The sequence below is a fragment of the Myotis myotis genome, unplaced genomic scaffold, assembly GCF_014108235.1.
Source record: "Myotis myotis isolate mMyoMyo1 unplaced genomic scaffold, mMyoMyo1.p scaffold_m19_p_19, whole genome shotgun sequence".
In the NCBI taxonomy this organism is placed as follows: Eukaryota; Metazoa; Chordata; class Mammalia; order Chiroptera; family Vespertilionidae; genus Myotis; species Myotis myotis.
Window position 1 is genome coordinate 8,976,193 of NW_023416323.1, and position 19,211 is coordinate 8,995,403.

A 19,211-nucleotide genomic window follows, 5' to 3' on the forward strand; every position below is an offset into this window, starting at 1 on the left:
GGATGTCAGCTTTCACCAATCTTATTCAACACTAGAGGCCTGATGAAGGAAATTCATGCAAGAGTAGGCCTTCCTTTCCCCAGCTGCCCGCACTGGCTTCCCTCCAGCACCTGGGACCCGGGCTTCCCTCCGGCCACCGGCAGGCACCCGGGACTGTGGCTTCCCTCTGGCTGCCGGCAGGCACCGGGGACCTGGGCTACCCTCACAGCCCCGGCTTCATCTGGAAGGTCGTCCGGTCTAATTAGCGTATTATACATTTATTATTATAGATAGTACTGAAAGTCCTAGACACAGTGATCAGACAAGAAGAAGAAATAAAAGACATCCAAATTGGAAAGGAGGAAGTAAGACTGTCATTATTTGTAGATAACATAACATTGTACATAGAAAATCCTAAAGACTCCACCAGAAAACTACTAGACTTAATAAATTAATTTGGCAAGGTAGCAAGGTACAAAATCAATATCCAGAAATTGATGGCATTTTTATACACCAACTAGAGGCCTGGTGCACAAGTCTGTGCACATTGAAAGGAAATTAATTTAAAAGAAATATTCGCCCTTTCTCTATAATACAAGTGTCAACCAAATTCACGATCGACAATGACAGATCAAAACACACATGTGCGATGGATGCCAGTGAGAGCTTTATATATATAGATAAACTTGCTTAATTAGGCCTTATTTTGATTTAGCTAAACTTTCCAGCTCAGTGAAGCACCCCAACTTCTCTTTTAGATAATTGTCAGCAACACAGCAGTAAATATCAACACAAAGCAGATTATTATTGTAGATCACGCAGGGAGAACAAAGGGTGAAATATTTAACTGCAGCAGTGTTTGAATATATTCTGCGCAGTGAGAAAACATTAAGTCATTTTCAAGGTCCACCATTTCTGACTTCTTTCCAGTTGGGTGAAGTTTCTAAACTTTCTAAATCTCCACTTTCTGGCTAATGAAAGGAAAATAGGATTCTACCAAGTCTCCTATCTACCTACTCCAGGGCTTCTGTGAGGATCAAATGAGATGAGGCATGGGAAAATGCTTCACAGACATTTGCTTAAAGTGTAAAATGCTTGCACCTAGCTATAAAGCAAGTCATGTCTCTGGGCTGAAAAAACTCCAAGGAGACTAGTTGCTAGGGAGAGGAAGCTGGGCATTGCTATGTGACGTCATTACCTGGTGCCCACAGCCACTGTTTCCTGGCTGGGCTGGGCTGTGGGCCACATTTTGTGTCATGGGGTCTTGGCAGTGTTGGCTGCGACTGGGTAGGCTGTCGCTCTGGGGTGGTGACAGAGCCTGTGTCCCACTTGGGGGAAGCTGAGTGTTGCTTTGTTGGTGCCAGGTCCACAGTGCCATTTCTCTGTAAATGGCCAGTGCGTATCACGGCAGCTCCTGCGTTGAGCATCTACTCCCTAGTGTCAGTGTGCACTATACCAACTTGTCAGACAACTGGTGGGGCACTAAGCATATTAGCCTTTTATATATAGACTAGAGGACCGGTGCACAAAAATTTGTGCACTGCGGGGGGGGGGGGCGTCCCTCAGCCCGGCCTGTGCCCTCACGCAGTCTAGCGCCCCTCGGGAGATAATGACCTGCTGGCTTAGGCCTGCTCCCGTGTGGCAGAGGGCAGGTCCAATCCCTAGATGCAGCCCCTGGTCAGGCTCAGAGCAGGGCTGATTGGGGAGTTGGGGCGCTGCCCCCTGTCATGCACAGAGCAGGGTGGATCAGGAGGTTGCGATGCCACCCTCAGTCATGCTCAGGGTAGGGCCGATTGGGGGTTTGGGGCACCGTCCCGTCACACTCAAGGCAGGGTTGATGGGGAAGTTGTGGCGCCACCCCGTCACGCACAGAGCAGGGCCAATCAGGGGGTTGGGGCGCTGCTCCCTGTCACACACAGAGCAGGGCCCATCAGGGGTTTGGGGAGCTCCCCCCTGTCACGCACAGAGCAGGGCCGATAGGGGGGTTGGGGCACTGCCCCCTGTCACACACAGAGCAGGGCGGATCAGGGGGTTGGGGTGCTGAACCCTGTCAGACTCAGGGCAGGGCCGATGGGTAGGTTATGGCTCTACCCTGTCACACACAGAGCAGGGCCCATGGGGGGCAGTTGGGGCGCCGCCCTCTATCACCCACAGAGCAGGGCCGAGCAGGGGATTGGGGTACCGCCAAGTCACACTCAGGGCAGGGCCAATGGGGAGGTTATGGCTCTACCCCGTCACACAAAGAGCAGGGCCCATGGGGGGGGTTGGGGCGCCGCACCCTGTCACACACAGACCAGGGCTGATCAGGGGGTTGGGGTACTGTAGCCTGTCACACACAGAGCCGAAGGGCGATCAGGGGGTTGGGGAGCTCCCCCCTATCAGGCACAGAGCAGGGCTGATCTGGGGGTTGGGGCGCCTTCCTCTGTCACGAACAGAGCAGGGCAGATAGGGAGGTTGTGGCCCCGCCCCTTGTCACACACAGAGCCGCAGGGTGATCAGGGCGTTTGGGCGCTGCCCCCTGTCATGCTGATCCCGGTGCCAGGAGGCCTCGCGGCTCCGCTGATCCCAGTGCTGGGAGGCATATTACCCTTTTACTATATAGGATAGAGGCCAGGTGCACGGGTGGGGGCCAGCTGGTTTGCCCTGAAGGGTGTCCTGGATCAGGGTGGGGGTCCCCACTGGGGTGCCTGGCCAGCCTGGATGAGGGGCTGATGGCTGTTTGCAGCTGGTCACACCCCCTTCAGGGTGGGGGTCCCCACTGGGGTGCCTGGCCAGTCTGGGTGAGGGGCTGAGGGCTGTTTTCAGGCTGGCGGGTGACTGAAGCTCCCAACCGCTCCTTTTTTTTCTTTTTCTTTTTTTATTCTGGGCCAGCTTTCGCTCTGAGGCTTGGCTCCAGCTCTTAGGACTCTGCTGCTGAAAGCAGGTATCTGGTTTGTTTGGGTTCTATAATCAAAACACTGTTTCAACTCCAGCTCTGAGATCCCGGCTAAAAGCAGGTTTCTGGGGTTTTGTTTAGCTTCTATAGTTGTAACAATGTTTCAAACTGCAAGCTCAGAGGCCGGCAAGGCAGGCGAGAAATGTTGGAGCCTCCGTCACTGAAGCAAGCAAGCCTCATGTTCGCTTCAAGCTGCCTGGCTGCCGGCTGCCATCTTAGCTGGCAGTTACTTTGCATATCGCCCTGATTAGCCAATGGAAAGGGTAGCGGATGTACGGCTAATTACCATGTTTCTCTTTTATTAGATAGGCTAGATGATGAACTCTTAGAAAGAGAAACTCTTAGAAAGAGAAACTCAAAAAAAAATCCATTTACCATTGAAACAACATCAAAAACGATACCTAAGAATAAACTTAACCTAAGAATAAACTTACTTTTAAGAAGTAAAAGACCTGTACTTGGAAAAGAGAAATAGAAAAAGATACAAATAAATGGAAGAGTATACAATATTTATGGATTGGAAAAATTAACTTCATTAAAATGTCCATACTACCCCAAACAATCTACAGATTCAATGCAATTCATCAATATACCAATGGCATACTTCATAGAACTAGAAAAAATACTCCAAAAATTTATATGGATTATAAAAGATCCTGGATAGCTGCAGCAATCCTGAGAAAGAAGAACAAAGTTGGAGGGATCACAATACCAGATATCAAACTATGCTATGAAGCCATTATAATCAAAACAGCCTGGTACTAAGACAAGAACAGTCATATAGACCAATTGGACAAAACAGAGACCCCAGAAATTGACCCACACCATATGGTCAATTAATATTTGATAAAGGAGGCAAGAATATACAATGGAGTAAAGATAGTCTCTTCAACAAATGGTGTTGGGAAAACTAGACAGATATATGCAAAAAGGTGAAACTAGATCATCCACTTACACCATAAACAAGAATAAAGCAGAGTTAAACATAAGCCATGAAACCATAAAATTCCTAGAAGAAACCATAGGCAGTAAAATCTCAGACATCTCACATAGCAGAATTTTTGCCAACACATCTCGTAGGACAAGAGAAATAAAGGGAAAAGAAAAACAAACAAATGGGATTACATCAAAATAAAAAGCTTCTGCACAGCAAAGAAGCCACCATCATAATGAAAATGGAGCCCACTGTATGAGAGAACATATTTGCCAATAATATATCTAATAAGGGATTAATCTCCAAAATATATAAAGTACTCATAAAATTCAACAAAAGGAACACAAACAATACAATTTAAAAAATGAGGAAATAGAGAAATGCAAATTCCGGGAGAACCAAGATGGCGGCATAGGTTAACGCCGGAGATTGCTGCCTTGAACAACCAAATCAAAATACACCTAAAAGACAGAACGGACATCAACCAGAACCACAGGAAGGCTGGCTGAGTGGAAATTCTACAACTAGGAGGAAAGAGAATATCATACCCAGACTCAGAGGAGGCGCAGTGCTGAAGTGAAATACTCAGGTACGGAGTGCGCGCTGAGCGGGCTGGCGGCGGAGGGCGCGGTTGGTGCTTTCAATTGGGAGGGAATCTCAGATTCTGAGCTCCAGATCCGGGCGAGTCTCTAGGGACCCAGACTCAAACGGGAGAAGCGGGACTGTCTGGCTTCGGTCGGAACTCGAAGGCAGCTTTCTCTCCGAGGTTTGCAGCGGTTGCTGGGACTCTGAGAGGCAGAGCCCCTAGGGACGGAACTGAGAGCCGCCATAACTGCTCTCTCCGGCCCACCCTGTTGATCCCGAGCTCGAGCGACCCACCCGCCCCCGCCCAAGCCCTGCGCAGAGCCATTTGCCAGATAGCCTCAGGCAAAGGCTAGATTAGCACCTCCCTAGAGGACAGAAGTTTTCCCACTGCAGACACAACTGATTCTCACAGCCAGCTGGCCTGGAGGTCAAATCCCCCTAGTATTAACTACAACAATCAAGGCTTAACTACAGGAGGACTGCACACAAAGACCACTAGGGGGTGCACCAAGAAAGCATAAAAAATGCGGAGACAAAGAAACAGGACAAAACTGTCAATGGAGGATATTGAGTTCAGAACCACACTTTTAAGGTCTCTGAAGAACTGTCTAGAAGCCGCCGATAAAGTTATTGAGATCCTCAAGAAATCTAATGAGACCCTCGATGTTATGATAAAGAACCAACTAGAAATTAAACATACACGGACTGAAATAACGAATATTATACAGACTCCCAACAGCAGACCACAGGACCGCAAGAATCAAGGCAAAGATTTGAAATGCGAAGAAGCTAAAAACACCCAACCGGAAAAGCAAAATGGAAAAAGAAGCTGAAAATACGAAGATAGTGTAAGGAGCCTCTGGGACAGCTTCAAGCGTACCAACATCAGAATTATAGGGGTGCCAGAAGATGAGAGAGAGCAAGATATTGAAAACCTATTTGAAGAAATAATGACAGAAAACTTCCCCTACCTGGTGAAAGAAATAGACTTACAAGTCCAGGAAGCACGGAGAACCCCAAACAAAAGGAATCCAAAGAGGATCACACCAAGACACATCATCATTAAAATGCCAAGAGCAAAAGACAAAGAGAGACTCTTAAGAGCAGCAAGAGAAAGAAACTCAGTTACCTACAAGGGAGTACCTGTATGACTGTCAGCTGATTTCTCAACAGAAACTTTGCAGGCCAGAAGGGAATGGCAAGAAATATTCAAAGTGATGAATAGCAAGAACCTACAACCAAGATTACTTTACCCAGCAAAGCTGTCATTCGGAATTGAAGGTCAGGTAAAGAGCTTCACAGATAAGAAAAAGCTAAAGGAGTTCATCACCACCAAACCAGTATTATATGAAATGCTGAAAGGTATCCTTTAAGAAGAGGAAGAAGAAGAAAAAGGTAAAGATACAAATTATGAACAACAAATACACATCTATCAACAAGTGAATCTAAAAGTCAAGTGAATAAATAATCCGATGAACAGAATAAACTGGTGAATATAATAGAATCAGAGGCATAGAAAGGGAGTGGATTGACAATTCTCGGGGGGAAAGGGGTGTGGGTGTGCAGGAAGAGACTGGACATAAATCGTTCACCTATGGATGAGGACAGTGGTGGGGGGGTGGGAACTGGGTAGATGGGAGCTATGGGGGAAAAAAGAGGAACAACTGTAATAATCTGAACAATAAAGATTTAATTTAAAAAATATATAAAAAATAATAAAAATACAATATATAGGCATAAAAACTGAGGAAATAAACTCATACAAATTCTAATCTACACTAATAAAAGAGAAACATGGTAATTAGTGTCACTCCGCTACCCTTCCATTGGCTAATCCCCCTGTCACTCACAGAGTAGGGCCAAGCTATTCAAATTAACTGGCAGCCAAGATGGTGGCCGGCAGCCAAGATGGTGGCCGGCAGCCAGGCAGCTGATGCGAACAGGGAGGCTTGCTTGCTTCAGTGACGGAGAACTCCAACGTTCCCTGCCTGACTTGCTGGCCTCTCAGCTGCAACTCTAAGCAACTATGTTGCGAATAAAGAAGCTAAAAAACCCCCAGAAACCTGCTTTACTCAGCGGAGCTTCAGCCAGCCGGACCGCAACATGGTCTCAAATACAGACGGTAAACAAAGGCCAGAAACCTGTTTTCAGCAGCCAAGGCCTCAGAGCTAAAGCTGGCCCAGAATAAAAAAAAAGAAAAAAGAAAAAAAGGAGCAGTTGGGAGCTTCAGTCCCAGCCTGAAAACAGCCCTCAGCCCCTCAGCCAGACTGGCCAGGCACCCCAGTGGGGACCCCCACGCTGATCCAGGACACCCTTCAGGGCAAACCAGACAGCCCCACCCATGCACCAGGCCTCTATTCTATATAGTAAAAGGGTAATATGCCTCCCAGCACCGGGATCAGCGGAGCTGAGAGGCTTCCCGGCACCGGGATCAGCATGACAGGGGGCAGCGCCCAAACCCCCTGATCGCCCTGCAGCTCTATGTGTGACAGGGTGCGGCGCCCCAACCCTCCCGCCCCCCACAGGCCCTACTCTGTGTGTGACGGGGTAGAGCCATAACCTCCCCATTGCCCTGCCCTGAGTGTGACAGTGGTGGCGCCCCAACCCCCTGATCCACCCTGCCCTGAGTGTGACAGGGGGCGGTGCCCCAACTCCCCTATCAGCCCTACTCTGTGAGTGACAGGGGGGAGCTCCTCAACCCCCTGATTGACCCTGCTCTGTGCATGACAGGGTATGTAGCCCCAACCCCCCCTGATGGGCCCTGCTCTGTGCATGACAGGGGGTGGCGCCACAACCTCCCCATCGACCCTGCCTTGAGTGTGACAGGGGGCGGTGCCCCAACCCCCTAATCGGCCCTACCCTGAGCGTGACTGAGGGTGGCATCGCAACCTCCCAATCTGCCCTGCTCTGTGCATGACAGGGGAAGGCGCCCCAACTCCCCAATCAGCCCTGCTCTGAGCCCGACCAGGGGCTGCACCACCCGGGAGCAGGCCTAAGCCAGCAGGTCGTTATCTCCCGAGGGGTCCCAGACTGCAAGAGGGCACAGGCCGGTCTGAGGGACCCTCCCTTCCCCCGAGTGCACAAATTTTTGTGCACCGGGCCTCTAGTATATCTATATATATAACAGCCTAAGTGACCATTATGACCGGTCACTATGACATGCACTAAACACCAGGGGGCAGATACTCAACCCAGGAGCTGTCCCCTGGTGGTCAGTGTGCTCCCACAGCCAACCTCCCACTACCAGCCAACCTCCCCTGATCCCTCTCCTCGGCTGGCTGACCCCAATTGGCCCTGATCACTGGCCAGGCCGAGGAACCTCACCCATGCATGATTCATGCACTGGGCCTCTAGTATATATATAATACATATATAAAGAGCCAGGGGCCGGCACATCTGAAACAACCGAACGGATGACTGAACAGGCTGAGTGGGGCAACAAGGCCATCAGGGGGGTTAGTGAGGGACAACCAAATGACTGAGCAGCAGGCCGCATGGGGCAACCAGGCTGGCTGGGCGGGTTAGTGAGGGATGACCAAATGACTCAGCAGCAGGCTGCATGGGGCAACCAGGCCAGCAGGGGGGTTAGTGAAGGATGACCAAACGACTGAACAGCAGGCTGTGTGGGGTGACCAGGCTGGCAGGTGGTGGGGGGGGCAGTGAGGGGTGACAAGGTCTGCAAAGGGGGGCAATGAGAGGCGACCAGGCTGGCAGGGGGCGCAGTTGGCAGCAACCAGGCCGGGATGGGGGCAATGAGGGGCAACCAGGCTGTCAGAGGGGGGCAGTGAGGGGCAACCAAGTAGGCTGGTGGGGCAGTTGGGGGCACCTAGGCCAGCAGGAGGGGGGCAGTGAGGGGCAACAAGGCCAGCGGGGAGGCAGTTGGGGTGACTAGGCCAGCAGAGGGGCCAGTGAGGGGCAACCAGGCCGGCAGGGGGGGCAGTTGGGGGCAACCAGGCTGGCAGGGGGGGGCAGTAAGGGGTGACCAGGCTGGCGGGGATGGGGCAGTTAGGGGCGACCAGGCCAGCAGGAGGGGGCAGTAAGGGGCAACCAGGCCAACAGGGGGGCAGTTGGGGGCAACTAGGCCAGCGGAGGGGCCAGTGAGGGGCAACCAAGCCAGCAGGGGAAGCAGTTGCAGGCAACTAGGCTGGCAGGGGGGGCAGTTAGGGGCAACCAGGCCAGCAGAGGAGGGCAGTTGGGGGTGACCAGGATGGCAGGAGATGCAGTAAGGGGCGACCATGCTTGCGGGGGGTGGGGGCAGTTAGGAGCGACCAGGCCAGCAGGGGGTGGGGACTGTTGGGGGTGACTAGATTGGCAAGGGGGGCAGTTGGGGACAACCAGGCTGGCGGGGGTTGGGGCAGTTAGGGGCGATCAGGCCAGCGGGGGGTGGGGGCTGTTGGGGGTGACTAGATTGGCAAGGGAGGCAGTTGGGGACAACCAGGCTGGCAGGGGGGGCAGTTAGGGGTGATCAGGTTGGTAGGCAGAGGCAGGTAAGGGTGATCAGGCTGGCAGGGGTGCCAGTTAGGGCGATCAGGCAGACAGGCAGGTGAGCAGTTAGGAGCCAGCGGTCTTAGATTGTGAGAGGGATGTCCGAGGGGTCCAGTATTGGAAAGGTGCAGGCTGAGCTAAGATGACCCCCCACACACACACCTGTGCATGAATTTTGTGCACCAGGCCTCTAATATATATATATATATATATATATATATATATATTTATTTATTTATTTATATACGTGTGTTTGTGTGCGTGTGTGTGTGTGTGTGTGTGTATATATATATATATATATATATATATATATATATAGAGAGAGAGAGAGAGAGAGAGAGAGAGAGAGGGAGAGGGAGAGGCAGAAGACCTGAATAGGCACTTCTCCAAAGAGGACATACAAATGGCCAAGAGACATATAAAAAATGCACAAAATAACTAATCATCAGAGAAATGCAAGTTAAAACCACAATGAGTTATCACCTCACACCTGTCAGAATGGCTTTCATCAAAAAAATTAACAAGCAACAAGTGCTGGTGATGATGTGGAGAAAAGGGAATACTAGTTCACTGTTGATGGGAATGCAGAATAGGTGCAGCCACTAGGGAAAACAGTAGGAAGTTTCCTCAAAAAATTTAAATGGAACTGCCATTTAATCCAGCAATCCCACTTCTGGGAATGTATCCTTATAAACCCTAAAACACCAATAAGAAAGAACGCATGAACACCTATGTCATGGCAGCATTATTTACAATAGCTAAAATTTGGAAACTGCTCAAGCACCCATCAATAGATAGATAAAAAAGCTGTGGGACATTTACACAATGGAGTACTATGCAGCTGTAAAAAAGGAGGGATCTTCTACCCTTTGGGACAGCATGGATGACCTGGAGACTATTATGCTAAGTGAAATAAGCCAATCTGAGAAAAACAAATATCACATGATCTCACTTATTTGTGGAATCTAATGAATAAAATGAATTGACCAACGAAATAAGACCTGAAGCATGGAGGCATGTAACAGACTGACATACCTCCATGTGGGGTGGGGGAACAAGGAGAGATAAACTAAAGAATGTATATACTTATATTCATAGACCTGGAGGAGGTAGGGGCTGCATGGAGGGGTGTAAAGGGGGAGGGATGGGAATGGGGGACATTTGTAATACTGTCAACAGTAAAAATATAAAAAATAAAGCAGTGCTTCACACACACACACACACACACACACACACACACACACAAAAATAAATCAACAGACAACAAATGTTGGTGAGGATGTGAAGAAAAGGGAATCCTCATGTACTGTTGGTAGGATCATAGATTTGTGCAGCCACCGTGGAAAACAGCATGAAGGTTCCTCAAAAAATTAAATATAGCCCTAGTCAGTCTGGCTCAGTGGATAGAGCGCTGGCCTGCAGAGTGAAGGGTCCCAGGTTTGATTCCGGTCAAGGGCACATGCCCAGGGTTGCAGACTCGGTCCCCAGTAGGGGGCATGCAGGAGGCAGTTGGTCAATGATTTTCTCTCATCATTGATGTTTCTCTCTCTCTCTCTCTCTCCCTCTCCCTTCCTCTCTGAAATCAATAAAAAATATATTTAAAAAATAAATTATATGGAAAAACAAAACACATAGAACAGCAAAAAGATTCTCTTAAAAAAATTAAATAGAATTACCATATAACCAAGCAATTCCACTTTTGGGTATTTATCTGAAGAAATCCAAAACACTAATTTGAAAAGATAAATAAATCCCTATGTTCAGTGCAGTATTATTTACAATAGCCAAGATACAGAAGCAAACTGTCCTTTGAAAATTGACAGGATAAAGATGTGATGCCTATATACAATGGAATATTACTCAGTCACAGAAAAGAATAAAAATTTTGCCATTTGTGACAACATGAAGAACCTAGAGGGCATTATGCTAAGTGAAATAAGTCAGACAAAAAAAGATAAATACCATATGATTTCACAGATATTTGAAATCTAAAAAAATAAAATAAATGAACAAGAAAAACAGGAACAAATTCACTGATACAGAGACTTGGTGGTCACCAGAGGGAAGCAGGATTGGGGAGTTCGGTGAAAAAACATGCAAGGATTAAGAAGTGCAAATGGGTAGTTATACAAAAAGTCACAGGGATATAAAGTACCCTATAGGAAATATTGTCAATAATATTTTAATAACTATATTTTGTTAGATGGGTACTAGACTTATTAGGGTAATCTCTTCTTAAGTTATCTAAATGTATAATCAGTATGTTGTATACCTGAAATTAATATAATATTGTATGTCAACTGTAATTGAAAAATTAAAATAAAAAAAACACCCTCTGATTCTCAGTTTAGGAGAAGTCCTGGAGAAGGAGAGCAAGACAATAGGGGCCATGAAACTCTGCATTCCAGTGAAAATTTTGGCCATCTAGTGTATAGTGCAAAAGAAACTGGATGGAAACCGAATTTGTGCCCTTGTTTCAATTCAATGTCTATTCCAGAGGTATTTGAGTGATTGGAGAGTATATAAAAGAAGGCTGTCTTTGAAAGAAAGACCTATTTTTGGAAAGCACTGCTGTGCTCTGTATTCCTACCTCATAAGAAGAGGGGACTGCAGTGCCACCACAATTCCAAGTGGAATGCAGTGAGAGCTCTTAGGAAGACTCCCCCTGTGTCTCAGAGTTTAAAAGGAACAAAGACTGGGGCCCAATTCTTTCCTGGGACTAGACATGAGCCCCACACTAAGAGCTGGCCTGGGTCAGGATTTATATCAAGCCTATCCAAGAGAACTTCCTTGACCTCTAGAGAATGGCTCTTGAACCTTTTCTTGTCCCTTATTCCCTCTTTTTCCCCCCCTGCTCCCAACCTAAGGAAGTTGAGAATACCAAGTGGGACAGAGAAGAATTTCAGGAAAAGGAAAGCGAGAAGCAATCATCAAGGCTTTTTCACTACAAGCGTCTAGAAAAGCCAGGAGTTTACACTTTTTTAAAAAGATTATGGTATTTATTCGTACCGTAAAGTGAAAGTTGGTTATTACCCAACACTGACATCCATGGGCAGAAAATCAACTAAGACACAGAGCAGACTCATAGAAGTTATAGCAAAGAATAAAACAATGGTTCTGTAGTTGTTTCCTAAGGAGTACTCTTTTTCTAATAGGTATAAAAAATGTTAAATAATCCTATGGATAGTGTATGCTTCTTGATTTTACTATGAAGGCTCCTAGTCTTTCACCACGAGGCATTAGGTTTTTTGTTTTAACTTTTTAATATAAAAATTTTCAAACATACACAAAAGTACATTTTAAACAGTATAAAAAACCTCCATGTACTGATTAACTAGCTGCCACACTTATAAAGTCATGGACAATACTATTTTATGTAGACTCTAATACACTAATTTTAGGTTAGCTTTATTTATTAACAGCTTTATGGGGAGAAACTTCACATACCATATAAGTCATTCATTTAACGTATATAATTCAATGTTTCTTAGTATATCACCACAAATGTTCTAAAATTAGAACATTTTCATCTCCCTTGAAAGAAAACCCATTTATAGTCAATTCCCATTTTCCTTCCTTCCCCAGCCCTAAGCAACCACTAATCTACTTTCTACCTATTCTAGACATTTCATATAAATGGAATCATACAATATATGGCCTTTTATAACTAGATCCTTTCACTTAACATGTTTTCTTGGTTATGTCCATGTTATAGCATGTATCAGAACATCATTACTTTTTATTGGCAAATAATACCCCATTGTATAAATATATCACATTTTGTTTATCTTGGGTATATAACTAGGAGAGGATCTGCTGGGTCATATGCTAACTCTGCTTAACTTTTTAAAGAACTGCCAAACTGGTTTCTGAAATAGTTGGCAGTTTACATCCTACCAACAATTTCTCCAATCCTAACCAACACTTCTTATGATCCATCCTTTTTACCATAGCCATACTAAAACGTATGTAGGTATCTAGTAGGTACCTCATTGTGGTTTTGATTTACACTTTCCTTGTAACTAATAACATTGAGTGACATTAGTTTTTAAGAACCCAATTCTTTATAATGCTTTTCTATTATAAATTCCTTTCAGTCCACAGGCCGACGCTCTATCCACTGAGCCAAGCCGATTAGGGCAAGTCTTATTATTTTTAAAAAAGCAAATTTTGCTTGTTATTCCATAATACATATTTATTGTGGAAATGCCTCAGATTTAATTATTTCCTCAATTAATTCCCCAATACTCTACCAAAGTATGACAAAATTTTGAAAGCTGGAAAAAATCACTTACCATAAGAAAACTAGAGAAAAGTTCATGTGAACACAAAACCTTAAAAAGAACTCTTTTGAGTTCTGGCACCACTTAAAATAGACCAATAACAGTACCACTTTTACCCAACATAAACTGTCAGGTATAACATAAGTCTCCCATTTTTGGTCTTTTATTCAATTCCAAGAAGGAAAAAAGAAAAGTGAAGACAAAGTAAATTTAAAAAAAAAAAAAAAAAGGAGTTCCTGGATAATAGCTGATTTCAAGTCTTACATCAGAAAAAAAATTTTTTGTTAGATCTGGAACCTTCTGCTGTTGTCAACAGGTAAGGTTGTTTCTAAAAGTATCACAGGTGCTGTGCTGAAAAGATTCCTTTTAAGACTCTCCTTGCCCTGGCTGGTTTCGCTCAGTGGATAGAGCATTGACCTGCGAACTGAAGGGTCCTGGGTTTGATTACAGTCAAGGGTTGTGGGCTCAATCCCCCAAAGGCGGCGTGCAGGAGGCAGCCGATCAATGATTCTCTCTCATCACTGATGTTTCTATCTCTCTCCCTCTCCCTTTCTCTCTGAAATCAATAAAAATATATTTTTAATAAAAGACTCTCCTTAAAGGGGCTGTCATTGGCTATGTAATAAAAATTTATGTAATGACATACTATAATTCTCCTGCCACTCCTCCTTTTACTATGATGAAATATGACAACCATCAGTAAGTTAAAACATCAGAAAATGCTTTAAGCCCATAACAACATGAAGCACGAAAAAAAAATGAAGTATACAAAAGAGAGGGTGAATAAAAATAGTTTTTTTCCTTGCCATAATTAGTCAGTGATTATATATTTATTTTTTCTTGTCCTATTATTTATATTTTCTCATCCTATTATTTGTATATGACCTAATTAATGTGCTTGTTTCCATCTGTACAGTCTGAATAGTATAAACTCTGGGAACTTTGAAAAAGCCAGCCTCAGAAAAAAGGGACCACTAAATCAAACCAGGGAAGACTATCACAGCTTGGCCTCACATAATAACCCAAGATAGGAAAGGTATTCCACATTAGTCAGAACCAGCAGACACAAATCCAATAGAGATAGGGTATGATAAAATAATAAATAAGTTGAATGTCCCAAATAATTCATTGCATACTCAACCCATTATCACTTAGGAAATGAACAATTTGTTAACATATTAAATCCATCATGATAGCATGGTAAGTTGTAATGATACTGCAGGCCATGTAAAACTTAAAGCACACACAATGTCCAATAAAGAAAATGAGTTACAAAACTAAAAATCTGTATTAAAAAATGAATTTACATACCCAATGAAGAATAAAAAGGGACTGAGTGTAATGGTCACTGGTTCAGGTTTAATGATCTTTTACTGTGCAACCAAGTCTCAGGTATCAAACAAGAATTAACTAAGAACTCAGCCTTAAAATTAGTCTTTTTTTTTCTCTCAAATCTGATTTGGTATTTGTGTCCTACCTCCTTTTTTTTATTTTCTAAATTTTGCTAGAAGTTTGTCAATTTATTAATCCCCAAAATAAACCTCTGGCTTTGTTAATGTTCTCTATTGTACATTCATTATTTCTTTATTTACTTATTTTTCTATCTATCTATCTATCTATCTATCTATCTATCTATCTATTATTTATTCATGGAGAGAGAGAAACATTGATTGGTTGCCAGGGACAGAACCTGCAACCTAGGTATGTGCCCAGACCGGGAATCAAACCCACAACCATTAAGTATATGGGACAATGCTCTAACCAACTGAGCCACACCAGCCAGAGTGATTGTACATTCACTTTATGTTCTAATATATATAAATTTATATTTGAGCTCTTATTCTTATTATTTCCTATTTTAGGCTTTCTTTTGGTTTCAGTATATTTTTTCTTAACTTCTTGAGATGAATATATAGATCATTAATTTTTTAGCATTCTTCTTTGCTAGCATATGCATTTATGGCTACATATTTTCTTCAGCTTCAGCAACACTACAGATTTTTATATTTTCATTATCATACACTTAAAAAAATTTTTAATTTCTATTGCAACTTCTTCTTTGATTCACCACTTATTTATAAAACATTGCTTAAATCCCAAATATGGAATTTTCTAATTATGTTGTTGTTATTGACTTCTAGCTGAATTCCACTGTGGTCAGAAAACATACAACATTATTTCACTCCTCTGAAATATACTGAAATTCCCTTTATGATCCAGAATATAATCAATTTAGATAACTGCTTCATATGCATCTGAAAGTAATATATACTGTAGCTGTAAAGAACACTGTCCTATGTATATCAATTAGATCATTTGTCAATCACATTGTTCAAATATTATATACTTTATGGGGTATTTGTTGGTTGTTTTATCAGCTATTGAGAAAAGTGCTAAAAATCCCCCACTACAATTGTGACTTGTCTGCTACTTCTTTTAGTTAGTTCTGTCAAATATATTTGAAGTCATTTTATGAGGGAATACACATTTAAAACTGTAATATCTTGCTGGTGGACTAACCTTTACATTGTTAACTATCGTTCTGTATCTCTAATAAAGCCTCCTGTTATAAAGTTTATTCTCATACAATGAAGTCAGTAGTATAAATTGATATAAAACTATTTAGGAAAACTGTTAGTATTATATTAAAGCTGATATATGCCTAAACTATGACACAGGGACATACCTAATAAAAATGCATTCATATGTGCACCAAAAGACATGTACAAGTATGTTCACATCAGCCTTTATCATAATAGCCCCAATCTGAAAACAACCCAAATGCCAATCAATAATGGAATGAATAAAAAAAATGTGGTATGTTCACTGAAGGGAATTTTAAACAATAATAATAATAAATCACCTACAACTAGGTGAAGGAACATAGATGAATTTCACATATTCATACTACATAATATCACATAGTACATTCATGCTACAAGTGAAATTTAATGTCGAACAAAAGAAGTCAAGCATAAAAGAGGAGATATTTTATGATTCTATTTATATAAAATTCAAGGATATGTAAAAATAATCTATGGCTATAGAAGACAGAATAATGGTTATCTTTGGGAGAGATGGGTAGTGAGTACATGGGACAAGAATCAATATTCTGGAATGCTAGTAATATTCTATCTCCTGATCTGATTTGAGCTCTAGTTAAATGAATATACTCCCTTTATAATAATATTCATCAGACATATATTTTAAGTTCTGTGCTTTGAGGAATGTATGTTATCCTTTTAAAACTATATATATATATATATATATATATATATATATATATATATACCATTATATCTGCAGACTCATCAAAATTAAAATACCAAGTAACCAAGTATTGGAGAGAATACAGGATGACTATGTTTATAAACTGCTGTAGTAATTGAACTCGTACAAGCATTTTGAAAAATAATTTGGCAATATCTAGGAAATTTAAAGACGCACACATATTGTAAATCCCGGCAATTCCACTGATATGTTTATGACCTAGGAAAGCACCCATGTGTGCACCAAGATACTTATAAATATATGTTCAGAGCAGTTCTTTCAAAGGAGCCAAAAACTTGTATCATCCACTCACTAACCAAGCTGTAGGTAATTTTATTAAACAATTCACAAGAGTGATCCTAAAGAAATATAGTATTATGTCAGAAAATCAAGACTCAAAACAACATTACACAGCACAATTTCATTTCTATAAAGTTAAATGTCAAAACTAAACTATATCTTTTAGGGATGTGTCAATGTATGGTAAATAAAACAACAAATTACCACCTTAGAGTCAGGATAAGTATTAGGTTTTTTCTCTGTGGGTAGGACTAACTGTGGTTTCTGGAGTGCTAATGCAAGTTTTTGTTAAACAGCTTCCCTTTACAGTTACTTCTTAAACTTATATTTTAAGCACTTTTGTTTACATATGTAGTATTCAGGAATTTTTTTTAAGAATGAAAAAGAAACTAAATAATAGCTACAGATAATTTTAGTGAAAACATAAACTATGAAATGGTAAGTGCTGTAAGATTCCAATCTTGAAATAATATATACTATACATGCATAGGAAATGTATTAGAAGGAAATAAATCAAAACATTGACTGGCTATACTCTTTGTAACTTCCTATTTTCCAAATTCTTTAAAATAACCATGGCATGTTTTGTGTGTGTATTTAAAAAGGGAAAACTTAGCACAGAGGAGTAACTGAGCTATTTTCTAAATTAATATATGAACATCACAAAGAAGGAAATGAGGATGTATGTATCCTGGGATCTGTATGCCCATCCCCAGGGCTTCCCATTATTTTCTTGAATGAAAAGTTGTAGGAAGAGGATATTTAATGAGTCTATGTTAAACAATACAATCCAGGAGAAAGAGAGCATAAAGGAAGCCCCAGAGCACCTTGTATTTGGCTTGGTCCACAGCCATTCCTCCTTCTTCTGAGGACCTCTTGAGAAGAAGAGCTGAGGAAAGAGAAAGAAATCAGAGATGCCAGGTTTTCCTTGTGGCCCAGGCTCATCAGATCAGAGGTAGCTTTGGACCCACACCAACCACCCATGGAAGAGACCAGAGGAGTCTGGGATATCTTTAGCATTTCAGGTATGAAAAGGGGAAAAGTCTGTTGTCCAACACCAAAATCTGTCCTAACCTCACACATCAACACACTGTCCACCCTGGCACAATTACAGGCACCCTCCAACTGCACAAAGAATGCCACAAACAGTTACATGATCACACTCACACATCCTCAGTCACAGGCATCCAGTACACTTACTGCTGCTAACATTTATACAACCTCAGTCACAAACACTCAGCCCTCAGATAACAGTCATAGCCACATACTCACAGATTCTCTACACTCCGCTGCCACACACACACACACACACACACACACACACACACACACACAGAGGCACGAATATCCCAGCCAGCCGTCATGGCTCAGTGGTTGAGCCCTCGACCTATGAACCAGGAGGTCACAATTAGATTCCCATCAGGACTCATACCCGGGTTGTGAGCTCGGTCCCAGTGTGGGGTGTGCAGGGGGCAGCGATCAATGATTCTCTCTCATCACTTTGTTTCTATCTCTCTCTCCCTCTCCCTTCCTCCCTGAAATCAATAAAAATATAGCTAAAACAAAACAAAAAGTTATACGAACACACACACAATCACAGTCGACCAAGGGTAAACAGTCACACCTACACACACAGTGCCGCATACTGTCACAATCACACACCTACAACGAGGATATCCACAGTGACACCTGCACACAGAACTCCGCGCATAATCAGTCACAGTGACACACCCACCATGAGGCATACAATCACACTCACACGCACAACGCCGCACAGTCACATAAGGTCACAATCGTACAGATGGAATCTCACACTTTTCCCCAGCCCGACCAACTCACACAGGCCCGAGACTCCATCAGGGACGCACCTGAGAAACCTGGGCAAGCTCCCAAAACCAAGGCGGCTCACCTGGCACTCCACCTTCCTGGGAGGCCCAGGGTTCCACAGGCTAGTGTAGAGGTGGCCCTGTTCCCGCGGGGCCCTCTGGGAAACGTAGTCCCGACCCGGATCCGTTTGGTCAAGATGGCTCCCGTCTCTCGGGGTTTCCCCGCTATCGCATACTCTAGGTTACGCCGACAGCTCTGCCATGAGTCTTTGAGATCTAGACGCAGGCTCAGAATGCGCTCCCACACCAGGTAGATCTCATACCCTGGAGACCAGTTTCTTCCATACACCCGGCCAATCCCAGGGAGTCATATGTTCCTTGAGAAATAGAAAAAGGTAGCCCCGTTCTCGCTGGAAGTTGATTAGAGCCGCAAGTACTTCTGGGAAACGTAGTCTTGAACCAGAAAGGGTGAGGCTCCCGCCCAAGTAGAAGATTGTCACAGATGACTTTCTGCATTGAGCTTTCCCACGGGGACGAGTGGGGCTGTCCCTCTTCTCGGACTTGCAAACCCACTCTGCGAATACTAGGGTCTAACTAAATAGCCATTTTGGCCT

General features: G+C 43.5%; 1 protein-coding gene across 2 annotated transcripts in view; it reads right to left on the bottom strand.

Moving 5' to 3' along the window:
* Window positions 1-18,980, bottom strand: part of LOC118674053 (zinc finger protein 383) — a 63,691-nt gene extending 44,711 nt beyond the window's left edge. Inside the window, exons 1-2 of one of the 2 annotated variants that reach the window (XM_036345240.1) lie at window positions 18,681-18,980; window positions 17,599-17,660 (exon numbers count right to left, since the gene is read on the bottom strand). In XM_036345240.1, the coding sequence (XP_036201133.1) occupies window positions 17,599-17,625 (27 nt within the window). In that variant the 5' untranslated portion in view covers window positions 17,626-17,660; window positions 18,681-18,980. Of the gene's footprint in view, window positions 1-17,598; window positions 17,661-18,639 lie in introns of both variants that reach the window. The other variant, XM_036345241.1, reaches the window with a different exon arrangement.
* Between the last annotated feature and the right edge of the window lie 231 nt (window positions 18,981-19,211).